The 25158-nt window shown below is 40.8% G+C and overlaps 1 protein-coding gene across 2 annotated transcripts in view; it reads left to right on the forward strand.

Annotated features, from left to right (window-relative positions):
- Positions 1-334: 334 nt before the first annotated feature.
- mtnr1bb (melatonin receptor 1Bb) overlaps positions 335-25158 on the forward strand; it is a 38163-nt gene continuing 13339 nt past the window's right edge. Inside the window, exon 1 of one of the 2 annotated variants that reach the window (XM_037749815.1) lies at positions 335-1375. In XM_037749815.1, the coding sequence (XP_037605743.1) occupies positions 1168-1375 (208 nt within the window). In that variant the 5' untranslated portion in view covers positions 335-1167. Of the gene's footprint in view, positions 1376-21935; positions 22155-25158 lie in introns of those variants that run through there. The other variant, XM_037749816.1, reaches the window with a different exon arrangement.

Genomic DNA, 25158 nt, shown 5'->3' on the forward strand with positions numbered 1-25158 from the left:
ATATGATTTATTGATTGCTGCTGGGATGTAATGAAAATTTCAACAAATATAATTTTTTTTTTTTAAGATTACCAACCTTAGCTTTAACACAGGTTTTTAATAAACCTAATAAATCAGAAAAATGTATACATATATAATTTTAGACTCTTTAGACTAAAGACCTGCATAACATTTTTGATATCAATTACTTTCCAAAATTGTCTCGCGCATCATCTGTGACAAATACTCCACATCATAAGTCACAGTGCACTGATTGGACTTCCCGCGTGCAGACCCGCCGCTGTGTGTTCACTTAGAGCAACTCCCGAGCATTGTGCCTGAGATCAAAGGAGGATTCTGGGAAGTCACGCCGGGAACAGGCAGAGAGGCGATGAGGGGGATCTTTATTTGCACGCACACCTCGGCGTGGTAGTGGGAGATGGAGATGGAGCGAGAAAGCGCGTCTCTCTCTCCATCCTCCGTGGATTTCTCCAAATCCTGCTGTGTTCCAGACTAAAGGGTCTTTCTCCGTGATATTTACCACAGTGCCTCCTCGCCACCACGCACAGCGCCGGTTGCGTCGCATGGCATAGGGCATCAGGAGGAATGGTTAGGGGGAAGACGATTTTGTTCCTGAGAGAAATAGCAAATTAAATCAGAAGACTCCCGAGGCGGTATAATGGTTTGACATTTTAGAAACGAATAGCCTTCTTCTTTTTTTTTCTTTAACGTGGGCGCATGCATACGGATGGGAGTCAGAGATGCCAAAGCAGCGAGGTACTTGAGGGGGATGAAGACTTATCAAGATCTGAGTGGACCGGGCCTTTTTTTTTCATTATGAAATATTATCTAAGCGACAAATAATTGACATTTTCTCACCAAGGGAGGAGGTGTGGCACCGGTGGATGGATGGATGGATGAATGGATGGATGACTTTTGCGCGACGATAAAGAAAGAAAGCGAAGAGTAACTTTATTTAGGTCACACGTGAGCAACCACATAAATATCAACTCGTATCGCCTCAAAGTATACAGCAGACTTTGACGCGCGCTCTTGTGGAACTCTGTGGGATCTTGCTCGCTCCATGTTGCGTTCAAGACACACCGGTACCGGCGGTACCTGCGGGACTTAAAGGCAAACACAGCTGGGACTCTTTGGAAAGCAGCAGCGTTGGTCTGTGGGCCAGTGATGCCGGACACATTGACACTCATAAAGAACCGGACAGAGCCACGGCTGGGCCAGCTGGAGCGCACTCTGGCCACGGTGGGCAGCGCCCGCCCAGCCTGGGTCATAGCCATCCTGGCCAGCGTTCTGATCTTCACCACAGTGGTGGACGTGCTGGGCAATCTGCTGGTCATCATCTCGGTGTTCAGGAACCGCAAACTGAGGAACTCGGGTAAGATCTGATATTCCCTTTGCAATGATTTGATACAATCACAGAGGTGATTGGTGATAATAAGTCACATTTTGAGGGAAAAGTTGTTGCGCACTTTCTGTCTACTGTATAGAACTTCCATTACTGTGGTAGTACACTGTTAAGAATTCCCCAGTAAAATAACAGTAAAGAACTGGCAGCAGGGTTGCCTTTATGTTACTGTCGCTGAAATGTACAGCTTTGTACTGTTCATGAAAAATACAGTTTGAACTGTTTTTTTTATTAATTTCACAGTAATTTACAGTTAATTTACTGTTTAAAGATACATTATATAAATCTGTTTTTCACCTTTCTTTTACATTATCTTACTGATTTGTTTTAATGCACTATTTAGGTTGTATTTTTACATACATTTTAAATACATTTGCCTAGATGAATAGACTTAGCACGTTACAGGCCTAGGAATAATCACACTAAATACAATTAAAGGCACTTGTTAGGAAAAAGGCTATAATAGACTTGTTGACACTTTTCCCAAAATGTATGTCTATAGCTGGCTACAAGCACAGAATGCAAACATAACAAAATGTGAGTGAAGAAAACAGAGCTAATTCACTGATTTTCCAATCATGTACAATGTACAAGCCTCACATGTGCAGATCAGCTCCCAAAAAAATACTGCATGAAACTGTTACTTATGATACTTTAGACAGTTGATCAGCAGTAAAGTGCTGTTTTTTAAGAATGCATTATATTTCAGTTAAAAAACGGCCTATGAGCCTAATTTAACAGGTTTTCTTTTGTATTAACAGTAAAGCACTGTTTTTTAGCAATAACAGGTTAATACTGTTGAAATCCTGCTGTAAATTAACAGCAATTGTTTACAGTGCAGATAAAACATAACAGGTAAAACACACACAGTTATAAAGCAAATAAAACAGGTAAAGTAGATGTAATAAATAAATATAAGCAGAAGTGTGACACTAGAAGTATAAAATATAAAAATAGATGTAATGTAAACGGAGGTAATTGCACTTGTAAAATAGATAGGGTATAGATGTAATAAATATATCAAGGATATATTGCACAGATAGAGGTATTCACATTCAGTGTATTCATATTGCACAGATGTATTGTTTGTATATTGTTTGTATAATGTATGGCTGTATTATGTAAGACTGGTGAATTCTGGGTAAAGTAAATCTGCTTCACCCTGCATTTCTTTTTCCCCCAAGCTGCTTTTGCGCATTTCAAGTTTTGACCCACAGACCTTTGAGCGCACTTTGCCCCACAAAATATCACCAGTGAACCCAGTGACAACAAATATTCCAAAGTTCATTTTATATAGCTTTAAACACAAAAAAAAGTACAAATTTAACTGAACTCCCAGCACATAATCTGTAGTTTCAGCTAAATGCCTCTTTTTGGATTAGGGTGTCAACCTACTTCTGTCAGCGTGCTTGCAGCCAAAGCCTATAGCTCCCAGTTAATAACATTATCCAGAGCACCATTCATATCACGCTGAGGGGGGAATCTGTGCAGGTCACATGGCTGCTGATAAACACATTTAACCTAAGCATTTTCCAGGTCATATACAGTGCATTAAAGAATAACTGATGGCCAATTATGTCTCCACAACTTGATATCACACTATAGTGACTTGCTTTATGCCTTGCACTATTAGAGCTGCTGTAACAGCTTCTGTCTTGCCTCACTCTTCTGCTCTTTGCCAGTAAAGTTCAAAAGGTCATCTGACTCACACTTTCTGTGTAAGAGCAAGAGGTTAATAAGCCCAGGTGAGACCCTTTTGAAAAGCTGACTATAGTGTAGATGAACCTATTCTGACACAAAATGTGTGAAACTTCCCTGGAGACCTCAGTGAAGCATAAGCCAAATCATAAAGCATTTCACTGAACCCTCGCTCCAGGTAAAAACGCAACCTTGAGGGAGTAATTCAACTCTTTTGTGATGATAATATACCCCTTTCAACAATTTTCACTGAATCATGCACTGTTGTTTTTTTATGTTATTGGTTTACTGCGTCCCTTCAGTATTATCTATACTGACAGTTTTTCCTTATGGAAAATTAATGAAACAAATTATTCCTTAAACAAGTATTTCACCCTAAAGCAGTGGTTCTCAAACTTTCTCTGTCATTTGGAGGAAGAAAAAATGTCATAATAAGGAAAAAATGCTTCTCCGATAAGGAAATGTGTATAAAGGGTCTTTTTAATGAAAATAAACTAATAAATAAAATAACAAAATAAAGCCTGCGGGTGTTATCGTTAGAGAAGCACGAACTCTTGCCGGTATAGCACTAAGTCTGCCTTGATGCAGGTAACCTAGTGGAAAGGTGCTCTTTAATATTCACTCCAGCTCAAAATCACCCTCAATCAGAAAAGGCAGCAACAAAGTCGCCAAAGGGAATTAAAGACCAGAGTGTTCTGGCTGAATCTGCTAAAATGAGGCCTGCATTAAGTGAAGGAAGGATCAGAGTGTCCTGGGTGTTTGTTTCTCCACCTCTCTTAAGCCTTACAGAAAGGGCGTCGTCACGCCCTGATTGGCCAAGAGGGGAAACTCACAAAGCTGCTCTCAGTTGTTCATTAGGAGCCATCAGTTCCCAACACCTTGCACAACAGGTGATCGGAATAACCTCCAATCAACTCAGGGGAGTTGTGACATTCAGCTAAAATGAGTTGGGAAAAGAGAAATGACAAGCAAAGAATGAGGGACTGCTACAACGTGACTGGGGTGTAATGTTTCTGAGTGTCTTCTTAAGTTGTTTGGTCTCCTGTTGTCAGAGTTTTCAGACATAAAATACACACTGGTCTATCCTCATGTCTCACCACATATCAATGAGAACCCAAGAGCCAGATAGGCGTCACCTGGGTTGCGTTCCAAAAGTCATAAAATGACATCCTAACGTCTTTTCCTAACCACTTTTCCTTGCCCTCGATGGAAAACGTCATGAGGTCAAGGAAAGATGAGAAGGAGAATTCTGAAGGACTTAGGAAAAGACAACCATGGTGTTAAGAGAATCCGACTGCACTTTCACTATAGGCTCCGAAATTATGATGCGACAGCAGCGGATGTTATTGACGTGGGTCTGCTTTGGTTAAACTACAATGTTCTTAAGATGAACTACAAAAGGTGCTGTTCCCCTGGTGCGTTTTAAATAGTTCTTTCAGTGACAGGCTGCTGTGTGTGAAAGAGAGATACCACAGGTCCTCCTGCTGCTGGAACACTCTTATCATTACATAATAAAGGATCATCTGACCTAACGTGGACAATCGGTGAAAAACATCACTTCATTACCAAGGTTGGAACTGATATAAACAAAGGAATATATGATAAATATTGAATAACAAATATTGACAAACGTATTACTCTGCGCCACACACTTTGAGAGCTACTGCCCTAATGGTTGATTTTTAAAAATTGCTCAAGAACAAATGTGGCATTAAAAACTTGTCAAGATGTATATCCTGTGCAGTAAAATCTGCCACACTGAGCTGACAGGCTATTTTTTGCTTTGTCGGGCGACAATTAGTGCAGAAAAATATGCATTTATTTGCATAGCCAATAGGATACAACCAGGAATCTTTCTTCCTCATTAGTCGATGGGTAAAATACCCTAAGGACTGACCACAACAGCTACTTTCCTTTCATTTAGGGACATTATGCACTTCTTATGCACACTTGGGAAAACATTTTTTCTTTTATTTCTTTTCAGTCAGCTGGACACAGTCGAGGGGGTGCAACCCTGTCTTGTGTCTTCAGAGAAAGACTCCCACATTCTGCACTCTAGCATGGACTTTTTTTTTTTTTAACTCAGGTTTATGTAAGGTTCAGCTTATTCCTAGCTCTGAATCGCCTTGGACCAAGGCTATTTATTTATTGAAGCTGAGAAGTGGAAGTTCTCAAGAAACACATTTGTAAATCAGGAGCAATATGTCAAGTGTAATTTCATTTGTGTGTAGCGTAACCTACAAAATCCTTTTAATCATTATCTTATTAGACTTCATGCTCAGTGACAGACTGAAAAATAAGGGCCATGGATTTCTATTATCTTCACCAGCATAAGCAAAATCATGTTGAGTTCAAAATGTACATGGTAGCACCACTGCCTTCACCTCAAGATACTACAGTATATTCACCATCATTCAAAAATACCAAAGTATTAAGCAATGACTTTAGACTTTTTAGTGTCTGTTAAATAACATAGTTTTCAAAAAATATAAAGAACAAGACATCTAACAATAGGTCAGAAGATATCACTTATAAGACTATAAAATATACAATAACTAAGGCCATTGTTTAAAGGTGGGTGGATTTCTTCTTTTCCCAGTTGAAGTTTGGGTTAGCAAGAACACAGCAGCTTTCACATTGCTATGTTCTCAAACACTGTTTGTTGCTATACCTACGAAAAGTAATGCACTGTAATTGTATATATTGCATGAAATCAATTCATATGTAATCAACGTAATCATGAACCAGGAGGTGTAAAGAGCGGCAAGCGGGGAGGATGTCGGAGTGGATGGGTGGGTGAAAAGAACACGCGATTTTTGCCCAGGAGACGTGTGTTTGTATCCAGTGTGGAACCAGAAGTCAACGTTGGTTTATTTGTGACATAACTTCCGTAGTTAAGTAACTCCACTTCAGTAGTTATTTTAACCCAAACCATGATCTTTTCCGAAACCTAACGCCAAAGTCACACCAGGGCACAAGTGTGGCCTGCTGCGAGCTGCCATGCAATGTCTATGAAAAGCTGCGGCGGCCGCACCCGAGCTCGGCTGGAGCTACGGCCGTTTGATTCTACGCTGGGAGTGTGGCCAAACTAAAAGTTGGGAGAAGTTTAACTTTTAGTGGCGAAGTGCGACCAGAGAGGACCCGCGGCCAATCAGTAAACAGATCCTGTGACTTCTGTAAAATGTTGACCTGTTGTTACAAAGAATTTCTTCCTGCCTGAAGCGGAGGAACACGCCTCCTGGCCGCAGAAAAGTATAATTATTGCAGTGAGTCGCAATTTGACGCTGCCTGGTGTGAGTTTGGCGAAACCAATAGTTTTGTTGCCTAAACCTAAAAGTTGTTTCCTGTGAAGACGGAAGTTTATTTTTGTAAAGACTGTATGCATGTAACGAGTGGAAATTAATACGGGTTGCGGACATTCATCATGTGTTGCTGGACACTTGTAGGAAAACGCACGAAAAATGAGAAATAACTTTTCGTAAGATATACAAACTGTTGTATGAGGCTATCTTGCTAAAACAAAAGCAAAAAAATCCTCGCTAACCTATCCTCATATGTATTGAAAATATCACTGTGCAAGAGGTGTCCCCAAAACAGCGGGGTATTCAGTTAATGTTATAGCTAAATAATGCAAGCTATCATTAGCATTAAGTTTGTTGGTTGTTAGATTGATGTAGATAGCACAACGACTAGGACAGCCTATTTTCATTTTATATTCACTGATAATGTTAGCTGACACATGACCTAACAAGACGAAGTTACAATTGAAAATTCTAGTTGTTTCATAGGTCTGCGTCTGCTTCACAACACACGTAACACCCGTAAAACCAGTAAAAAGGTGTGACGCTCCTGATTTGATGCAATCAAACAAAAGTCTTCACACTTCTTGAGTGAATAAGACAGAGATTATGTCTTATTAAAAAAAGAGTTGTTGTACGCACAAGAGATTTTACAATCTTTATCTCTGACGCTTTTCAGTTTTACTCCGGCATCATGTTGATATAACCCTTTTAAATATAAGACGTGCAGTCTTGGGAGTACTTATCAAAAATACAATAGTGAGTGCATGCTGCCAACAACAACTGTGGGAGTGTTTTTGTCCCACGTAAACCTCACACAGCACACACACAATGTTATTCTATAAAAACCATCATATTGGATAAGATCATGTTCGGCACCGTGATCACATTTACCCTTTGGCAAAACATGCTTATCTGTCCGCGGAGCCTGATGCAAGTGCCACTTGTGCTTTTTAAGAGGGAGCGCTCTTGGCTTGGATTTTAGAGTAAAGGGGTTGATTTTTCGCTCAATTAGGACCATGACACCACCAAAGGGCAGAGCAGCAATTTTTTTATATTGCAGGACACATAGTACACCTATTAGTCACATCCACAATCGCCTGCACAGGGACACCTTCGGTTTACCGCTTAATTAAAAATGACCTGTTCTATCCTTACGTATTCTTTCTTTATCTAATTTTAGCTTTCCTATAGTCTACCTCTTCAGAAAGAGTGCTTTTGAAAAAAAATACATTTTGTGGGGGGGTTTTTCCACTTACATGATGCACTCCTGCCTTAAAGATGAACTCTCTCAACAGCCCACTCAGCAGTTGAGAAACCACGCTGAACCCATAGTCATGAACTCGAAGGACGGCACCTCTAGATTGAAACAACCCACTCAACGGGAAAACACATGACTTAACAACAGCACAGAAGAAGCAGAGGATAGCATATGATTACCCACTACAGTTGTTGTTGGCTTTGCATAAGTCCCTGCTGTGGCGGAGTGAGCAAAGTAAACTGACCGCTGAGTGTTGGAGCACAATATTTCGCCAGATGCTGGGTGGGTGGGCGAGTGATGACTAAACCTGCGTCATTCTCACCTACACTAAATAGTGATATAGGCATGCTCTAGTAAATATTATAGTACATAGTCATAATTAGTCTGATGCTGAATTGGCACCAAACTATGTTATTCACACTAATCCAAACTCTGATGCATGTTGGTCATGTATAGCTACATTACGCACGCCCTCTCATATTTTCCTCTTTTTGAAAGACCTCAATGTTTGATTTAAGGGGCTTTATCTCTAATCAGGTGCTATTGTACAGTATATCAGCACGCTTGTGCCGCGGACACAATCACACATTCATGAGCCATTAGAGCCATTTGTCCCCTGAAATGTGTCTTTGACACGTACACGAGGACTCTAATGTACAGATGCACATAAAGAATTTTCAGGAAAATGCAGTACAGCAAGTCTACACATCTTATTGCGATGTTTTGTATGAATGTGTGTGTGTGAGTATGTGAAAGGTGTCTAGTACAGTTGTGTGGGGCAGAGGTTTTTTGTCCCCCGGGATTTGTCTTTGAAGGAGCGTAGGTGTTGCAAACCTTCAAAGGTAGTTAGACAGGATCACACATTACAGAGACTCTCTTCACAGAGACTTTATTTACATCATATCTCTCCACCTCCCTCTCATTTCTTCCCCAGCTACTTTCCTCTAAAGCTCTCTGCCTCTACAAAAATAAGGCTCAAAATATTCCTTAGTTAAGACTGAGGCTTGAGAAAGAAAAAAAAAAGCACTCTTTACCCAGTGCAGTGTTTCACATCTAGTCTGCCTCTATCCATGGTGCTGAAACACTGAAATCCCAGTCTCTTTGTTTGTCTCTCTCCATGGTGCTGAAACACTCAAACCTAAGGTCTCTCTCAATCTGCTTTCTTGTCTGTCCTTGTGTTCTTTTGAACATCAGTCAGCCCAAAATGCTCTTCCAATTCAAAGTTTACATCTAGTCAAATGCAGTGCAAATAACAGAAGGGTTGGAAATGTTTGGCTCCAAAGTATGATCTGAGGACCCGTCGACAAGGTGAGACCAGCCACTCATGGTCATCCAAGGTGAGAACAGTCTCACCTGGAGAAGCCTAGTTCACTGGTTGAGTTCCTCTGATGTCTGGCGTTTTGAACATATAATTCCTTTTGGAAGATAATGTTTGTTGCCAAATTAGTTTATGTTGGACAGTAATGTTGTACAACAGCCTTTGTGTACTTTTTGTATGTGACGGTGAGGAAATCTTCCTACCGGTTAATAAACTTGTGATAACACCGGTGTTATGAAATGTGAAATTTCACAAGAAAAGATGACGGTCAATATGTGTAGCGCGCTTACTTTGATTTTACCGTCGGGTGGCTGTGTGTGTGGTCTCTCTGGTCCAGCTTTTGCTGCGGGGGCCGCAGGGAAGTTACCTGGCGCCGCTGTGCCGCGCACAGTGGCTGGGGCCGCGCCGTCCTCCTCGCGGCGATTGCCTCATTAACGTTATGGTTCCCCTATAGCATCGGGTTTAAATCTGAAATATTGCCAAATAGGTGCGTTTGTTTTTCACTTCGACACCATCAACTGCCATCTCTCGGTCAACTCTTTCTCGTCCCGGATGTGTGAAATATGACACCTGCTACTCTGAGCTGAGACTCTGTATGGAGCAGACACATTCACTTCCAGTTTGTAGCGTCCGCGGTCCGACTATCTACTGATAACACACTTATACGCCAAAATGAACTAAATGGGTTTTATTTTTGTAAAAAAAAAAGCAAAACAACAGTGGGGAAGGTGGGTACGTAATGTTATCGGTGTATGCCCAGCCACCGTGTAACACCAATAACACAGACTACCGCGACAAGCCTATTATCAAATACAGTATATTAATGAGAAAGAACACATAGTGCGATAGAGTGGAGACCTGTAGGCTGCATCTGACAATCCGGCCTCAATCCAGTCAAAAGCTCCAAGAAAGCTTTTCTTTGGTTTCCCCCAAAAAGCCTGTTAGCGGAGCTTTGACATGAGGTATTTTGCCACAGAACAGTTGCACAGTTCTGTTGAAGTGTAGCCTAATCACTAGAGCCCAGCTGAGCTGGAGCAACTCTTGAAAACCCAGGCACTTCTGATGATTATTTGGTTTGTGACAGCTGGTACTGGCACCGGAAAAGGCTGCCTTTTTCCTGGATAAAATAAGGTACTATGGTTACAAATGGGTTTAGACACCATAGTGTAGGTGTGTAGTTACGTTTGATGTACTGTGTTGGCCCCCAGTGAACGAATGCGAGTCAAAACATTATCCTCAAAAGTTTGCAAATGAGTGTTAGAAAAGTGAGAGAGAGAGTTTGCGTTGTTATTTTATTGGACACATTCACATCTTTACATTTTAGGCATTCAGCTGACACGTTAATCCAGAGTTTCTCCCAATGAATAAGTACGAAGGATTTCTGTGTCTAGCTCGGAGACATTTTGACAGGACATACGGCTGCTGGCAGACTATTGCAAGGGATCTCTCTGAGCACTAACACCATTCTGCTGCCCTGTCTATACTGATACTTGTTAAGAGATGTACATTAACCGCCGATTTAAGCGATGGGCCGTGACATACAGTGCTTTAAAGAGAATTAAGAACGACAGCTCTCCTCTTTGTACGAGGAGAAGAAAAGGTATTTCCGTTGACACATTTACAAGTGACATGTTCAATAAATGTCAGCCAGAACTTACCCATTGTATCATTTCCCCTATTTATCAGGTCATAATATACTTTTTCATAAAATATGATATTACCAACCACTGAAAAAATCTTTCTTCCAATTCACTTGTACATAAATTACAATCTTCTTGCAATGTTTAACCTTGCTTTGCTTAAAGGTGCTCTATACAATATCCAGAGCATTAATATAACAGCAAACAACTATTAGCTATGTAAAGATGTAGAGGAGTAATGTCTACCTGAGCAGAGAATGAAGTCACTCCCCCTCTGGGTTTGTTGTAATCTGAGCTTCTCCATGCTTTGTTGACATAGCCGTGCTGGCCGTGCATGCTTTTAGTGCATGTTTGTGCATGTTAGCTGGAGCTGCCGGCTGAGCCGTCACCATGAGAGCTGTGCGGAGGCAATAGAAATGCTTCCAGACTTACATTTTACACCTTTAATGGTGGAAAACAGATTACTTTCATATTTAAAATATATTTCAAAGTGTCATGCATGGTTAAAAGTGAGATTTTTTTCACTTAATTGGCAATTGCTCCCTTGTAGTTTGAAGATGGCATGGTGCATCCAAAATATATTGAGAAACAAGTTAGAAAGAGTTGAGCACACAGAAACAGGAATCGTAAGCTATCTGGGTAGCGCTGTTGTTAAAAGTGACTTCTCTTCCAGCTCATTGTTTATTTCCTCCTCCTCGAGCAATAATCCATTTGCTATTTTGTGAGTCATGCTACATACGAGAATGATACAAGAAGCAAACCATCAAATACGCTGGAGGAAAAATCACAACAGATCAAACAAGTTGTGAGACACGGGGTATATTAAGTATGTAGTAGGAGGTTCCTTTTATATTTGTGTTACTCTTTTTGATATGAAACACTTTGAAACCCTGGTTTCAATGTGTCAAAAGGTGCTGATTTACTTACTTGCTATACTAGTACCTTGTTATTCTTGGGTAAAAAACCTCAAGTCTGAGGTGTACAATGGATTTTAATATTCTGCTCATGAGTTTTAAAACATAGTTATGCCCTTCATTTCCACTATGACCCAGAAGGAACCCTCAGATCCTCGGCTCTTTTTGATTTCTACAATAATTTATGCTCCAGAGTCGACCAAGGTTTTTTGCCAAGGGGGCACTTCGGTGTTTGATTTTAATTCATTAAAATCAAAAACAGGAGATCAGACAGCTGAACAGGTTGTCAGATCGATGAGGTTTTTCTTTAATGCTTGAGGAGCCGTCTCAGCTTTCTGCTGCACAGTTAAAGTTCTCCAAAACAGACAGCTGAAGGCGGGCTCATATACCATCCACCCAACGACCCCTTTGGAACCTCTTTATGTGCGTAACAGAGGAGATGGAGAAGCGGAGGCAGAGACAGAGAGATCACAGAGCAGGCGGAATTGGAAATGGAGGAGTGTTAAGCTGTAGCTCAAGAAGAAAAGGGGAAGAGATTAGACACACGGGCTCTGTTGCTGGTTTGATTTGAATTAATCCATTTACTCGATATTGAATCATTTGGAATTGCGCATGAAAATTGCATTTGACATCCCATTATACATCCCATTGTGACAAATATTAGCCACTCAGTCTGGTTTCATCATGTAGTTTCATGTGGAATCCATAGGGGAGCTGAGTTGCCACTGATCTATAATGCATGGGAGGAGAGTGTCTGCGGGGCTTTGGGGGATTTTCTGTATGTGTTGAGGCTTTGCCATATAATTCTTTCATCATCTTGTTTTACTGTTTTTTGTCTTACTCAAGAGTATTTAGGCAGAAGTGAAGGTTGGGCTTGACTGTTGGGGATGTTTTTCAGCAGCTTTAAGTGCTCTGGGAGTCTACTTTTGCCTGAGCTTTGCCCAGACACTGTCCTGTATCTTTGGGTGAAGCATGACTTCTGTAATTCCCTTGAACACAGACAGCTGGATAAAGGAAGCAGGACGAGCTGAGACCAGCTAGATGGAGGCTAGAGAGAAAAAGAGAGAGAGAGAGAGAGATGCAAAAGGAAGGTTTGGAAACAGCTTGAAAACAGAAAAACGACAAGGACACAGGCTATAAAATAGAGAAAGACAGCCCAACATTTAGATAAGAGAGGAAAAGGACTGAAATCCCTCGCTATGAAAAGCAGGAGAGTGATGCTGCTTTATAAAGGGAAGAGGCACAGCCGAGACAATGTAAGAACTACTGTCATGTGTCATCACAATCACCCAGTTGTTATCAGTACTTTAGTGCCGAGATGGGGGATGACTCAATAGCACAAGTTTGCACATATGCGCGCACACACACAGCCACTGACAGAACAATTTCCTTTAATCTCAATAACCATGAACACGATAGATTGACCCATTTAATCTGCAAAGCAGCCGATCAGTAATTTCATCCCTTTTATTCTTTATCCCGTAATGCCTGCCGTATATCCCCATATATCCATAATGTATGCGTTGAGATAATTTGAAGTGCATTATGTAACAGTTTCTGAAAACCCTCAGGCAGCCGTGGGTGAAGAGGTGGAAGAAGCGAGGGATTCACTGTAAGAGAAGGAGGAGAAAGAGAGCGAAAGGAGGGAGGTGAAATGGAGAAGATGTGAGAAATTAAGGGCAATCTAGGATGAGAAAATGAGAATGGGATATGAGAGGGAGGGAGGTGTGACAGGGATGTGCAGGACTATATTCATGCAAACAAGACAGACAAACAGAGTGTTTGTTTGAGGCAGACGCAGCGAGAGACAGCGCAGCAGGATGAAAGCTCCTTCCTAATCTGCTCTCGGGATGCATCCCTACAGAGATAAAGTAAATGTACATAAAGGTTTTGAGGCCAAATGTGAAAAGAATGATTTTAAATGCATCCGGGAAGTTATTTTATATTTGATTTATACAGTAATTTATGTTCAGATTGCGGTTTAACTATGATGGTCTATTTTTTTGGTAAAAACTTTACAGGGGCGATATTTGAACTGAAAACACTCACAGCACAACTGATATCACAAAGCCAAAGAAATCGGAGTGAAATGCACAACAAATAGTTATAATTTGCAGCCAACTGTATCAGCACAAGATCGAGAGCTACACTTTGATGTGTCACGCCCCGTTTAAATCATTCAAATGTTGTCTCTTGCCAGTGGTATTTATGACACTGAGTGCTTCGGTTTAAATCAAATTAAAGACGGAAAGTGTTTTCATACAACTAGTTTTCTATTCGGTATACCCCTGAAGTCATGTTAAGTAGCCTACAGCAGAAGAGAAATCTCATTAGAGATTGGCATATAATCAGCCTCTTCCAAAAAGATGAGATCTGTGTAAAGGGACCATCTGTTTCGGATTGATTTGAAATGACCCTGAATTGAATACATAATCAAATCGTATTGATTTCAACTCATGCAGAGTCTAGTCTTTGAAACTCAAGTTGAGATTCCTGCATAAATTCATTTCCCCTCACTGAGATTCACCTATTGAAAGTTTTTAAACTTTTTTTTATAGATATTTTTTGCAGGTGAATGTGTTCAGTGACTTAGACAATGATAGTTGTTCATTAAAACAAGTTAAACTATTATGATTTGGAAAGGCTCATCAGACTAGTGTCAGGACTTACTCACTAAAAATTACATTCAGACTAAAGTAAAAGGTGCTATACGTAGCTTTCAGATAATCCTTGTAGTGACACCAATGGCCGTTAAGTGAACTGTTGGTCTTGTTACTTGCGCGAGCATCGGCCAAAACAGTGACATGACATTATTTAGCCTATATACTGTGTATATATATGTGTACTTAGAATAACGTTACTATCTGTAATGTTACTATATTTCATTTGGACCATTGGCTCCATGATAACCTACTAACTAGCTTGCCGTTTGCAAATTACTTCATCAGCTAACTAATCGTCAGTCAGTCTTTGCTTTGTACCGTAACATCGCTCATTGTTGGCTGAAATCAATACCATTTGTCGTAATACATAAGTTAATATGCATCACGTTAGCTGGTGAAGTAGGCAATTAACCAACTAACATATTCACTTGGAGATTTTGCTAGTGATAATGTTAGCAAGCAAGCAAGCTAAGATTAGCCAGCTAGCTGTAACTCAACCACGCTGCATGAATCTGCGTTGGTTGCTTCATTACGTTAGCCAAGCTAGCCAATTTAACAGCCACATCAGGCTGGGAGTCTGGATGAATTAGCTGACGTTATCCACTCAAGATAGTATTTTGCTATGGTAGCTACACGCTGTTGGCGCTGTAGGGGAGCTGAAGAGAGGCAAGCCACTCGAGAGCGCACGCATAAACCATCACATCCTTTACATAGAAATCCATCTGCAGGCTGTTATAGGCAACCGTGAAAGTCGGGGAAGGTCTCAGTTTTTAAGTTATGTTCAAATCTGTTCACACATTGGCAATGCAAAACAATGTAAACTGTGATATATAGTACCTTTAAATCAGCAGAAGGGGTATTTGGGAGTAAACACACGACAGAAAAACAATCAAACAAAGTCGCTTCTCTCCCGTGGCGGCTATGTCTTTTGGTTTCTGTTCTTCTATTTCACAACTCCCGATAAGAGCATGATTTCTGTCCTGGTAGAACTTGGCAGCTGGGACAGACCATTTGAGCGCTCAACTGCTGTGCATCCAAAATGCTGATCAAACACAGAATGCCCAGAGAAAATAAAACCCTTGAAAGGTTGCAGTCAGTCGACTGGACGTAATTCTGTGATTCATGACGTGAAAAAAGCTACACCAAAACATTTTACATAATGAAAGAGATTGTGCTTAAAAGACGGCTTTTGGTGGTTTCATAATCAATAATTTCAAAAGTCATTTCTCCCCTTGTGCAGTGCAGCTTTAATCTAGACTTGTATTTTCCCAATGTTCACTGTTATAATGATGAGCTAAGACAGCTTTCTGATTTAATCATCTGCTTTGCTTTACAGTTCAGTGTGCACTTCAAAGGTCAATCTCCTAGGACTAACCAGACTTAATGTCTGCCTGCTGCACTCAGTAGAAAAGCCAGTAAGCCAAAGCATCACGGGATCATGTGGGTCCAGCGTGTACATTTACCAAATCACATATAGTGTAACGTATCACTAAGAATCTACTGTGCAGAAGGGTGACCTGTTTTCCACGGCGTAGGAATTTGTAGGCTACTTTGCATCAGCCTCTGTCTTAGATTTCTTAACTAGACGTTGAACTGTTGCAAATACCCTCTGAGTTTCTAGACAGAAGGAGGTGTATCTGCTGTAAAAAACTCACAGCCAGCATGTGCCGCCAGACTGAGCAGGATGGCATTTTTAATGTGGAGGAATAGAGGGGAAAACGGACGAGGGCCCGGTGTTGTGCATTCTTAATGTGTGTGTATGTGTGTGTGTGTGTGTGGGATAGGGAGGGTTTGGCTTGCCTGAGGCAAAGCGTCCACAAAGTGCATTTTGAATGTGAATTGTCCTGACCTGAGTTCATCTCCACCGCAAACAAAAGCTTACCAACAGATGACAACTTCACCGAATGCACGCACCATTTGTGATGCTCACAAATAGTTTATCATATGTTATTCACCATACAAGATAGTCAATAATATTTCATCTGTTGTGAGAGGCAGTTTGAGCTGGATTAACAGCCTTGCAAAAGCTCAAGCCCAAGAAAAGAGTATACAGGTCTTTATTTTCAATATTATTTCCATGCATATACGCATCTCCTGCTTTCCTACAGAGTTGCAGTTCATATATTTTTTGAAAACATATAATCACCTCAGGAAAGGTAGTTGTGATATTATGACGTGCTGCTAACAATGTCCCTTGGTAGTGAACATTTTGCTGCCTTTTAATGGATGGACTTGCATTTATATAGCGCCTTTCTAGTCTTCCGACCACTCAAAGCAGCTCTAGCTCCCTCTCAGCTTTTCTCTTTCTCTTCTTCTCTTTTTCACCTGCGCTGTCCAGTTTTCCTCCACTCTGCTCGGCCACACACACTCCACGCACAAAATGAACATTGTGTTGATGCGTATCTGCATGCGACCGATAATGTTGGCCCTGACACAACGACGTCTCTTCGCTGTGCCGAGCAAAGTGTGTGTGCCTTGTGCCATTTTTGCTATGATTTGCACATTTCATTTTGCATTTCTAACACTATTAGGTGGCCAGGCCACCCGGAAATTCTCCCGCTGCTCCTAATGCTTACAAGGGGATCATTTTATCATCTTTTGAATAATGTAATTTTCATCGTCATTAGTGCTGACCCGAATGCTTCAATGCTTCGACCATTGCCATGGTAATCAACCTCCAAATCAGTATTTGAATGCTTCGGTTGTTTTGTTTAGTTTTTCATATAAATTAATCTCCACATAGCCCATGGAATAATGAATAATCCCTCAACATTATTCATATTCAACATTAAATATAATTAGTTATTCCCAGACGGATATCTGGGAGGTGAGTGTGTGTACAGTAGTGCGGCAGCAGCAGAAGAACATGTCAGCCTGTTGCGCTGCGCCACGCCACGCCACGCCACGCCACGCCACGCCACGCCACGCCACGCCACGCCACGCCACGCCACGCCACGCCACGCCACGCCACGCCACGCCAAGCCATGTCACAAGCTTTGAATACCTTCCAATATTTCTCACCGAAGCTTCGAAGCCCAAAAAATGGTATTCGGGACAGCCCTAATCGTCATTACTTTCCCGTATTAAACAAGCTTTTAGACAGCAGTGGACATCTCAAAGAGCTCTACCCATGAGGCCTGTTCAACCCGTTCTCACTCCCAACGCGTCAAGTACTGCAGCTTGGTCAGTGCCCCTCGGCAACAATCAGTCAGAGCTGACCTGGAGCCTGCTGTCCAGCTGATGTCTGTGAGAGCTGGCTGTCAATCACTCGCGAACTCCCATCAAACGGTCAAACTAGGCCACTAGCTCTGACTGGTTGTTTTCCTCCGCTCTGTGAAATCTTGCAGATACCATTAGGAGCACTGGAGGACACAGAGGCACAGGTTTTTTTCTCCAGATTACCTGTCTCATGCACTAGCGTCAGGATATAGTAACCGCATATTTGCTCCAATCTTGTCTTCTTCAGCTTTAAAGAGTGAGAAAGTCTGCGTAGGGCGGGTGGTAGACGAGGTTGGATGGGTTAAACAAACACACCACATTCACACAGGAGACCACTGTTCATGCCCCGTGTGAAACCAAGTCAGTGTTGACTTGTTTTACCTTACTTTTGTTACATAACTTACGTAGCCTACTTAATACCAGTTACACAACGCATGTAACGAGCGTCCCCGACCCGCCCAAAACTGCCCTAAAGCGTCATTGTTTGAAGCGCAGGGCCACTGACCGAGCTGCAGTATGCGACGAGTTTTGGGTGAGGATGTGTTAGCCTGTTCGTCCAGTAAGAAAAAGCGTCTCATTAATCCAATGGGAAGTGCAAGTTTGCCCATTCAAAATGTAATTAGTTGTAATAAAGCATGTGTTGTTTTCACCTCAGTTTAGGAAAACTGGTGATTCTTCCAACGAATATCCTCCTCCCAACACCAAAAGTGAGCCGCAGTTCACGAGGCTGCTGTTCTGTTTGAGTACACATCATTTACGACAACAAGATGTCAGCTGCTGCTAGGCGCACGTACATACTATATGCGGCACCTCTGCATGTTGGGGAGACAGGAAGTGTTTATCACACCTGATAGAAAAACAACCTTGTACCTAGAAATCTGGCACTAAAACGTATCGACAGGTTATTTTTGTGCTGTGTTGATTCTCGTGCCCTGAGGTCAGGCAGGAAAACAAGTGCATCGCTAATGTGGCATGCATTAAAGATACAAATTGAGAGGCACTGACAATGGACTGGAAAACATGACATCAACCATTCATGGTGCCTATTAAAATGTTGATGCTTGAAGAAGTTGGAGCAGCAAGGATGAGAAATGTGAAGATGGTAAACAGATTGATTCATCAGCGATTATCCTTTTAATTACACTCGGTGGAAAACATTTATCATTTCAGGCCATTAAGCATTCATCAGAGCTGTTATATTATCAACATGATTCAGTGGGATGTTTTGAAGAAAAACACAAACCTTTAATCTTTTCCACCTTGTTTCTGTGTATTAGTCAAACTGGTGACATGTTGATAAAGTCACAGTCACAGCCGGCCTGAGGCAGAACTGAACTAAGCAGCTGCTTACGGTGCCACGGCAACAAGGGATCCACACAGAGCATGAAAAGGAAAAGAAATATGTTGCCAGACACATTCGTCAAGAAATATATTGTTTCAATGTCATTCTGCCTTCTGATTTATTCTTAGACTTTAACAATCTTATTGTTCTCTTGTTGCACATATTACAGATATAACGCCTCTTTGGGTTCCTCTCACACACTTTAATAGGCTACTTTATCAAAAAGTAAGCACAACTACAAGTCAAGTATACCTTTCTGTAGGCCTATAAGGCACGAATACTTAATTCAACTTTTCTTAAGTATGTCTTGATCAAAAGATTAAGTACAAATAGGCCTATAAGCCAAGTATACGTAGACTTTTCTGTATACTTGTCAGTAAGAGCCAAGTATAGTTAGACTTTTCTGTATACTTGTCAGTAAGAGCCAAGTATAGTTAGACTTTTCTGTATACTTGTCAGTAAGAGCCAAGTATAGTTAGACTTTTCTGTATACCTGTCAGTATGAGCCAAATATAGTTAAACTTTTCTGTATACTTGTCAGTATGAGCAAGTATAGTTAAACTGTTCTGTATACTTGTCAGTATTAGCCAAGTATAGTTAGACTTTTCTGTATACTCTTCACTATGAGCAAAGTATACTTAAGTATACTTTTGCTAAGTATACTGTATCTCTAATAAGTACATTAAAAGTAAACTGAAAGTATATTCTTTTATTTCAAGTTTAAAAGAAGAATACTATTAGAATAAACTTCAAGTTCCCCATAACAACTTATAAGGTGATGCAACTTATCCTCATACAATGGTTCATATGATATCTTACGAAAAGTTATTCCTCATTTTTCGTACGTTTTCTTACGAATGTCCAGCAACACATGTCAATTTCTGCTCATTATGTGCATACAGTCTTTTCAAAATAAACTTCTGTCTTCACAGGAAATAACTTGGTTAGATTTAGGCAACAAAACTACTTAGTTAGGTTTAGAAAAAGATCGTGGTTTGGGTTAAATATGGAAGTGGCGTATGGAAATTACGTGTCAGATAAATCCACGTTGACTTCTTTTAAATATTCAGTCATATTTTTTTGTAAATGTTCAACTTTTGCAATTACTTTACCGAGCAGGAGGAAAAAGTGAAACAGATTTTTACCAGGTTAATTTTCTTTCTTTTTAGGATTTTAAATATAGTTATCATTCCTCTGCACTTTTTGCATATTGCAAAATGTTAAATAGTAGTTTTTAGAGGTTGGAAAAAACATCAACTGAGCTTCACTGTGTTGTACACTGGTTTGTTAGTTTTAGATGATGGTTTGTATCATCTTTCATTTAGTTTTTATGTAGCAGGCTTTTTTATGACCATACAAAGCAATGTGGTGTGTGCAGTCACATCTGTGCAGGTCCCCTCCATAAAACTTACCAGTGTACTTTTTTGTGTAACCAGCTGTTTCATCCAAGTTGAGTTAAATTTTCCAGTGCGATACAGTATTCTGACATCAATGAATGGCAGCGGAACAGCAGGCTCTGCTGTCTGTCTGTTCCCTTCTTACCGGAGAGCACTTCAAACTTGATGTTGCCTGAGTCGAAGAGACTTTCTGTGAGCCAGAGTCCTCTGCTAAAGAAATGCACCACAGAGAGGCAGAGGAAGCAGGATGCAGCTGATGGTGCTGCAGCCCGCGGTTGGACAGCAGCTAGCCTGGCTGTTGAGTTGCCTGCCTGGCCAGCAGCAACATCATCACCTTTAGCCAAGTTTGATGAGGACTGAGCTGCTGGGAACCAACAGGCAGAGCTGACTGGCAGTATTTGCACAGCAGTTGCCCACAGTTGCCAACTAAAGCTGCAGTAAATTACTTCACTGCTGTGGGTTTCAACATGGCCTGTTATTTTTCTTTGGACTATGTTGCTGACACCAGCACAGAGAAGGAAAGTGCCGATATGTGTGACAACAGGAGGTTCGAAACTTTCCTCAAAGATAAACTGTGCAAGTGGAACCAGAGGCAACCTTTGAGTAGAAACCTTTGTGTTCAGACTAGGGATGTCACAATACCAGAAATCTAGTAGTCGATACCAATACCAGTGAAAATGTCTTATTCAGTGTTCGGTTGTACTTAGCTCCACTCTCTTGTGTCACTTCTGGTTGCAAAAAAACAACATGGTGACCCCCAAAAACCAAGATGGCGATGGTCAAAATGCCGAACTCGAGGCCTCAATACGGCAGTCCAATGGGTGACGTCAGGGTGACTACTTGCACTTCATACAGTCTATGGTATTTACAATACTGTACTGTATGTTTAGGAAGTTCTTTTGTTCAAGATCCCGTATATGTTTAGGAAAAGCACCCCACTGTCTCAGATTTTACTATTTTAACAGCAAATACAAATGCCTTTGTCACACTTTTTTTTGTTGTTGTTCAAGCACCTTAAATTACCTATTATTTCATTATAGTCCTCTCTAAATTGCAATGGGGGAAGTAGCCCGACGTTGTGTCGCAAAAAAATCTCAGAGGAGGTCGGAGTGAATCAACAAAATGTGTGACTTTGACATGGGAGATCTCTGTTCATCTCCAGTTCCTGACCTTAACCAAGTAGTTGGCAAGTGATCTAGTTGTTTAGGTATGTGGACTGTATATGGCTTTTCGACAGACTGGTCATATGCAGATGGGAATACTTTTTCTCTCTCCCCATTAACATTAAACACAATGCAGCCATTGTACCACCGGCTGCTCATTTCACCTCCCTGGCGAGCCCCAGAGACCTGCTTTAATCTCCGGCTCTTTGATATAATCGCAGCGCAGTCCTCCATCACGGAGAGACGAGAGGTGCGGACATGTTAGAGAGAGCTGGAGATAAACTTAAGCTTCCTGTTTGGCCTTGTGTCGAATGAACTTGAACTTTCAAACACCGAGTCCTTGAAACTTCTGATGTTTCTTGGGGGGAGTGCTGTGATCGATACCACACTTTAACTTCCCTGCAGCCTCTTAACTGCTGGATTTCACAGATGTTTTCTGATTATCCTGAGACCCTGAAAACTCTCCCTCTCTTGCTCACTCACTTTTTTCCCCTCCTCCTCTCTTTAAAGGTGTACATATTCAGTTCAACAACTCGTATAGTCGTATTGTCTTAGAGGCTTGGTTTAAATTAGCCAAAAAAAAAAAAAAAAAAAACTTTATTTTTCAAGTAGATGTTTTATTTGCCTAGGTTTTGAAATATCTACCTCTGCAATTTCTACCAGAGATTTTTTTTGTGGTTGTCACATTTTCGAAAAATAACATTTTTAAAAATTCAGCAGCATCTTTTTCCACAAACAGTGTCCTTGTTACTTTGGATAACCTACAGAACACACTGTCACTAGTTTTCAGACTTCAGACTATTTCTTTAGTAAAAAGTTTGCAACAAGATGAGTCGTAAGTGAGATTTTCTATTTCCCTTAATATATATAAAATATATATTTATTAAAATATATTGGCTTTAAGTTCTGGTATATTCTGCCATATTGTCACGTTAGGCTCCAGTGCTATTACATAACATGCTGGAGCTCTCTTATCAAGCCAATTTCTTTTTGTTGACAAATCATGAGAAATCATTTGGCAGTACTCATTTTTGGGAGATTTTCATATGGACTCTGGCTGACAGCACATTCACAGTGCCCGAGAAAAGACATCACATTCACTATGTAGCACATTCAGGAACACTGAAGAGTTATTATTCCATTTTATGTCATTTTGTGACACAGAAGGCTATCATTTTACTGACCAAAGATTGTATACGGTATATAGTAAATTGCAAATTATATTTTTACTTGAATCTTAAACTGACAGCTCCTATAATCACAAAAACGATACCGCTTTTAAACAGTGCTGTGTATTGGCAAAAATCTGGTGATACGAATCATGATTTAGGGGTTACGATTCAATATTCGGATACTGTAAGTAAGTAAAAAAAGTTAAATTTTTTATGCACTCAGAACAGTGGGATTTGCATTTGCATTTATCACAGTACCTGTAACATTCAACATCATAGCACTACTTTGAGAGGGCACATACACTGAGTGGGTGCATATCTTTGCAATGAAATAAAGTATTGACTGAGTTAATCTTTGCATGTAAATTATTAATTAAAAATTGATTATTTTTGAGAATCGATACAGTATCACATATCGTGATATTCAATATCTTCCTACACCCCTACTTTTAAATGCATTATGTGATATCATGATCGCCTTTGCTATTTAGCAACCTAAATGATTCTATGTATTTGTCTACTCATACTTTGCTCATCCATCTACCGTGCCACAATTCTTTGGTTTCAGATTTATACACATACTGTATGGTGCTTATGTTAAGTCCTTAGCTTTTCAAACCTGTATTGTGCTGTCTAGAAATGTTTGAGCAACAATTACTCGGCCAGAAGTACACCCACTGAAACAAACTTTATTGATATTACTGTAGTTTGCTTGGAATTACTACAGTACCATTGTATGAAGTGACAATTTTGGCAGTGTTAGTTAGATGCTCGGAATGGGAAATTCTGTTCCTCTACTTCTAATATTAAATCACCACAAAAAGAAACGAAAAGAATAAAAACAAGTCAGAGTTAAATGGTTTGTGTGCTCGAAACCCATTCAGCATCACGGAGCGTGGCCATGACACTGAAAAACATTTTGCGAGACAGTTCCTGAGGGTTTGGGGGGGTTTCTGTGTGTGTGGAATAAAACCACCTGCTGTGAATCCTTCACTCATCCATTCACCTGACAAGCTTTTTCATCACATCACATCACATCACTGTACTGCAGTTCCACCAACGTCGTCCATATGCTGACTTTCTCCCGCAGCACGAGGTCCGTGTTGGCCAAACCAAGACTAGCCCCGCAGCACGTGCCTGAACCCAAAACAGCCATATGCACAGGCAGCGGCAGTTATGCAATGGCCAGACACTATTTGGAAGATGAATGCTGTCTCTTCTCATTGTGCTTTGAAACTAAGTAGCCTTCAGACCAGGGAGCAATTTAGCCACACTGCAGTAACAAAAATAGATATTTTCATTTGATAAAGGCAGACCAAACCTCAAAACAGGAAGATTTCACTTCCAGACCTTTTCTTTGATGTACCTCCAACTCTGCATGCCCTCATGTATATTGTAATGGGGTCATGTTATCCGGTCTTCATGTGATACTGAACCATCTGTCTGCTCGATGCGTCACCTAGTGCGATGTTCACACCTGCATTTTTCTTCCCTGATGTTGTCTGTGTTATTAAGTGGTATTTTGGCAGATCTGTTTGCTAAGAATTCTGCTCTACTGATAATTACGTAAATACTGAAACCAGAAATTAAACAATGTTCATTAATTTATAGCGTAAATAGCCCACACCGAGGGCATTCTGTCCAGAACATTACAAATACTAGGTTATCTTTCATATGCATCATATAGCAACAACTAGCGGTGAGGTTGCAGATTAAAACCTCTCCCGTGTGACAACTATGTAGGAGAACTACGATGGCCGAATCAAAAACGTGAATAGCCCTATCTAGAGCCAGTTGTTGTAAGAGTGTGTGTGTACGTGGGAAGTGAGTGGTGAAGCAAGAGAGAGAAAGAGCGGCGGCGAATGTGTGATGAGCGAAAAGGTGAGCTAGTGGAGCACACAACAGAGTTAGTTTAGCGCTGAGAATATCAAGTGAATGTTCAGTGTTCAGACCAACAGAGGTTTCTTGTTTTGTTTCCTGGCGGCTGAGTGGAGCGATGGAAGGGGTTAACTCCAGAGCGGGTAACGTTATCAACTCTAGCCCTAGCAGGAAAAGTTAGGTTTGTCCGTTCTGGGCTACTGTAGAAACATGGCAGCCGGCTCCGTGAAACCCGCTCCATATGTAGAAACAGCTCATTCTAAGGTAACTGAAACACAACGATTCTTATTTTCAAGTGATTATACACTAAAGAAAACATACTTGAGATCCCCCTAATTTTTTACACACTGTTCCTTTAAATGTGGCATAACAATTGAGCTCAAGATTTGTCATTTTAAAAATCAGTTCTTTGGTCATCCGTCATTTCCATTTGTCATGGAGTTCCTGAGTTTTTATGCAGACATGTTTGGAGAGATATCCCAGACGACCGTGGTCCAAAACAAATGACTGTCCGTGCCAAAAAACAAGTCTCTTTTTCCCATCCCACACATAACAAAGAACATTTGTCTATAATTTTATGTATGAGCAGTTACATTTCGAGGCATAATTAGCAAATGTGCAAGCAATTTAGCCCAGCTGCACAAACGCACACACGGATGCACAACTCTGCTCACACTGGGACAGCGTGTTTAGCATAAACTGGTATTCAGATGAATGTGGGATCAGTAAGATAAATATTAACACAAGCAGCACATACTGATGCACACACAAATCTAGAAGATGAATGAC

This window comes from Sebastes umbrosus, chromosome 17 (assembly GCF_015220745.1).
Source record: "Sebastes umbrosus isolate fSebUmb1 chromosome 17, fSebUmb1.pri, whole genome shotgun sequence".
Lineage (NCBI taxonomy): Eukaryota > Metazoa > Chordata > Actinopteri > Perciformes > Sebastidae > Sebastes > Sebastes umbrosus.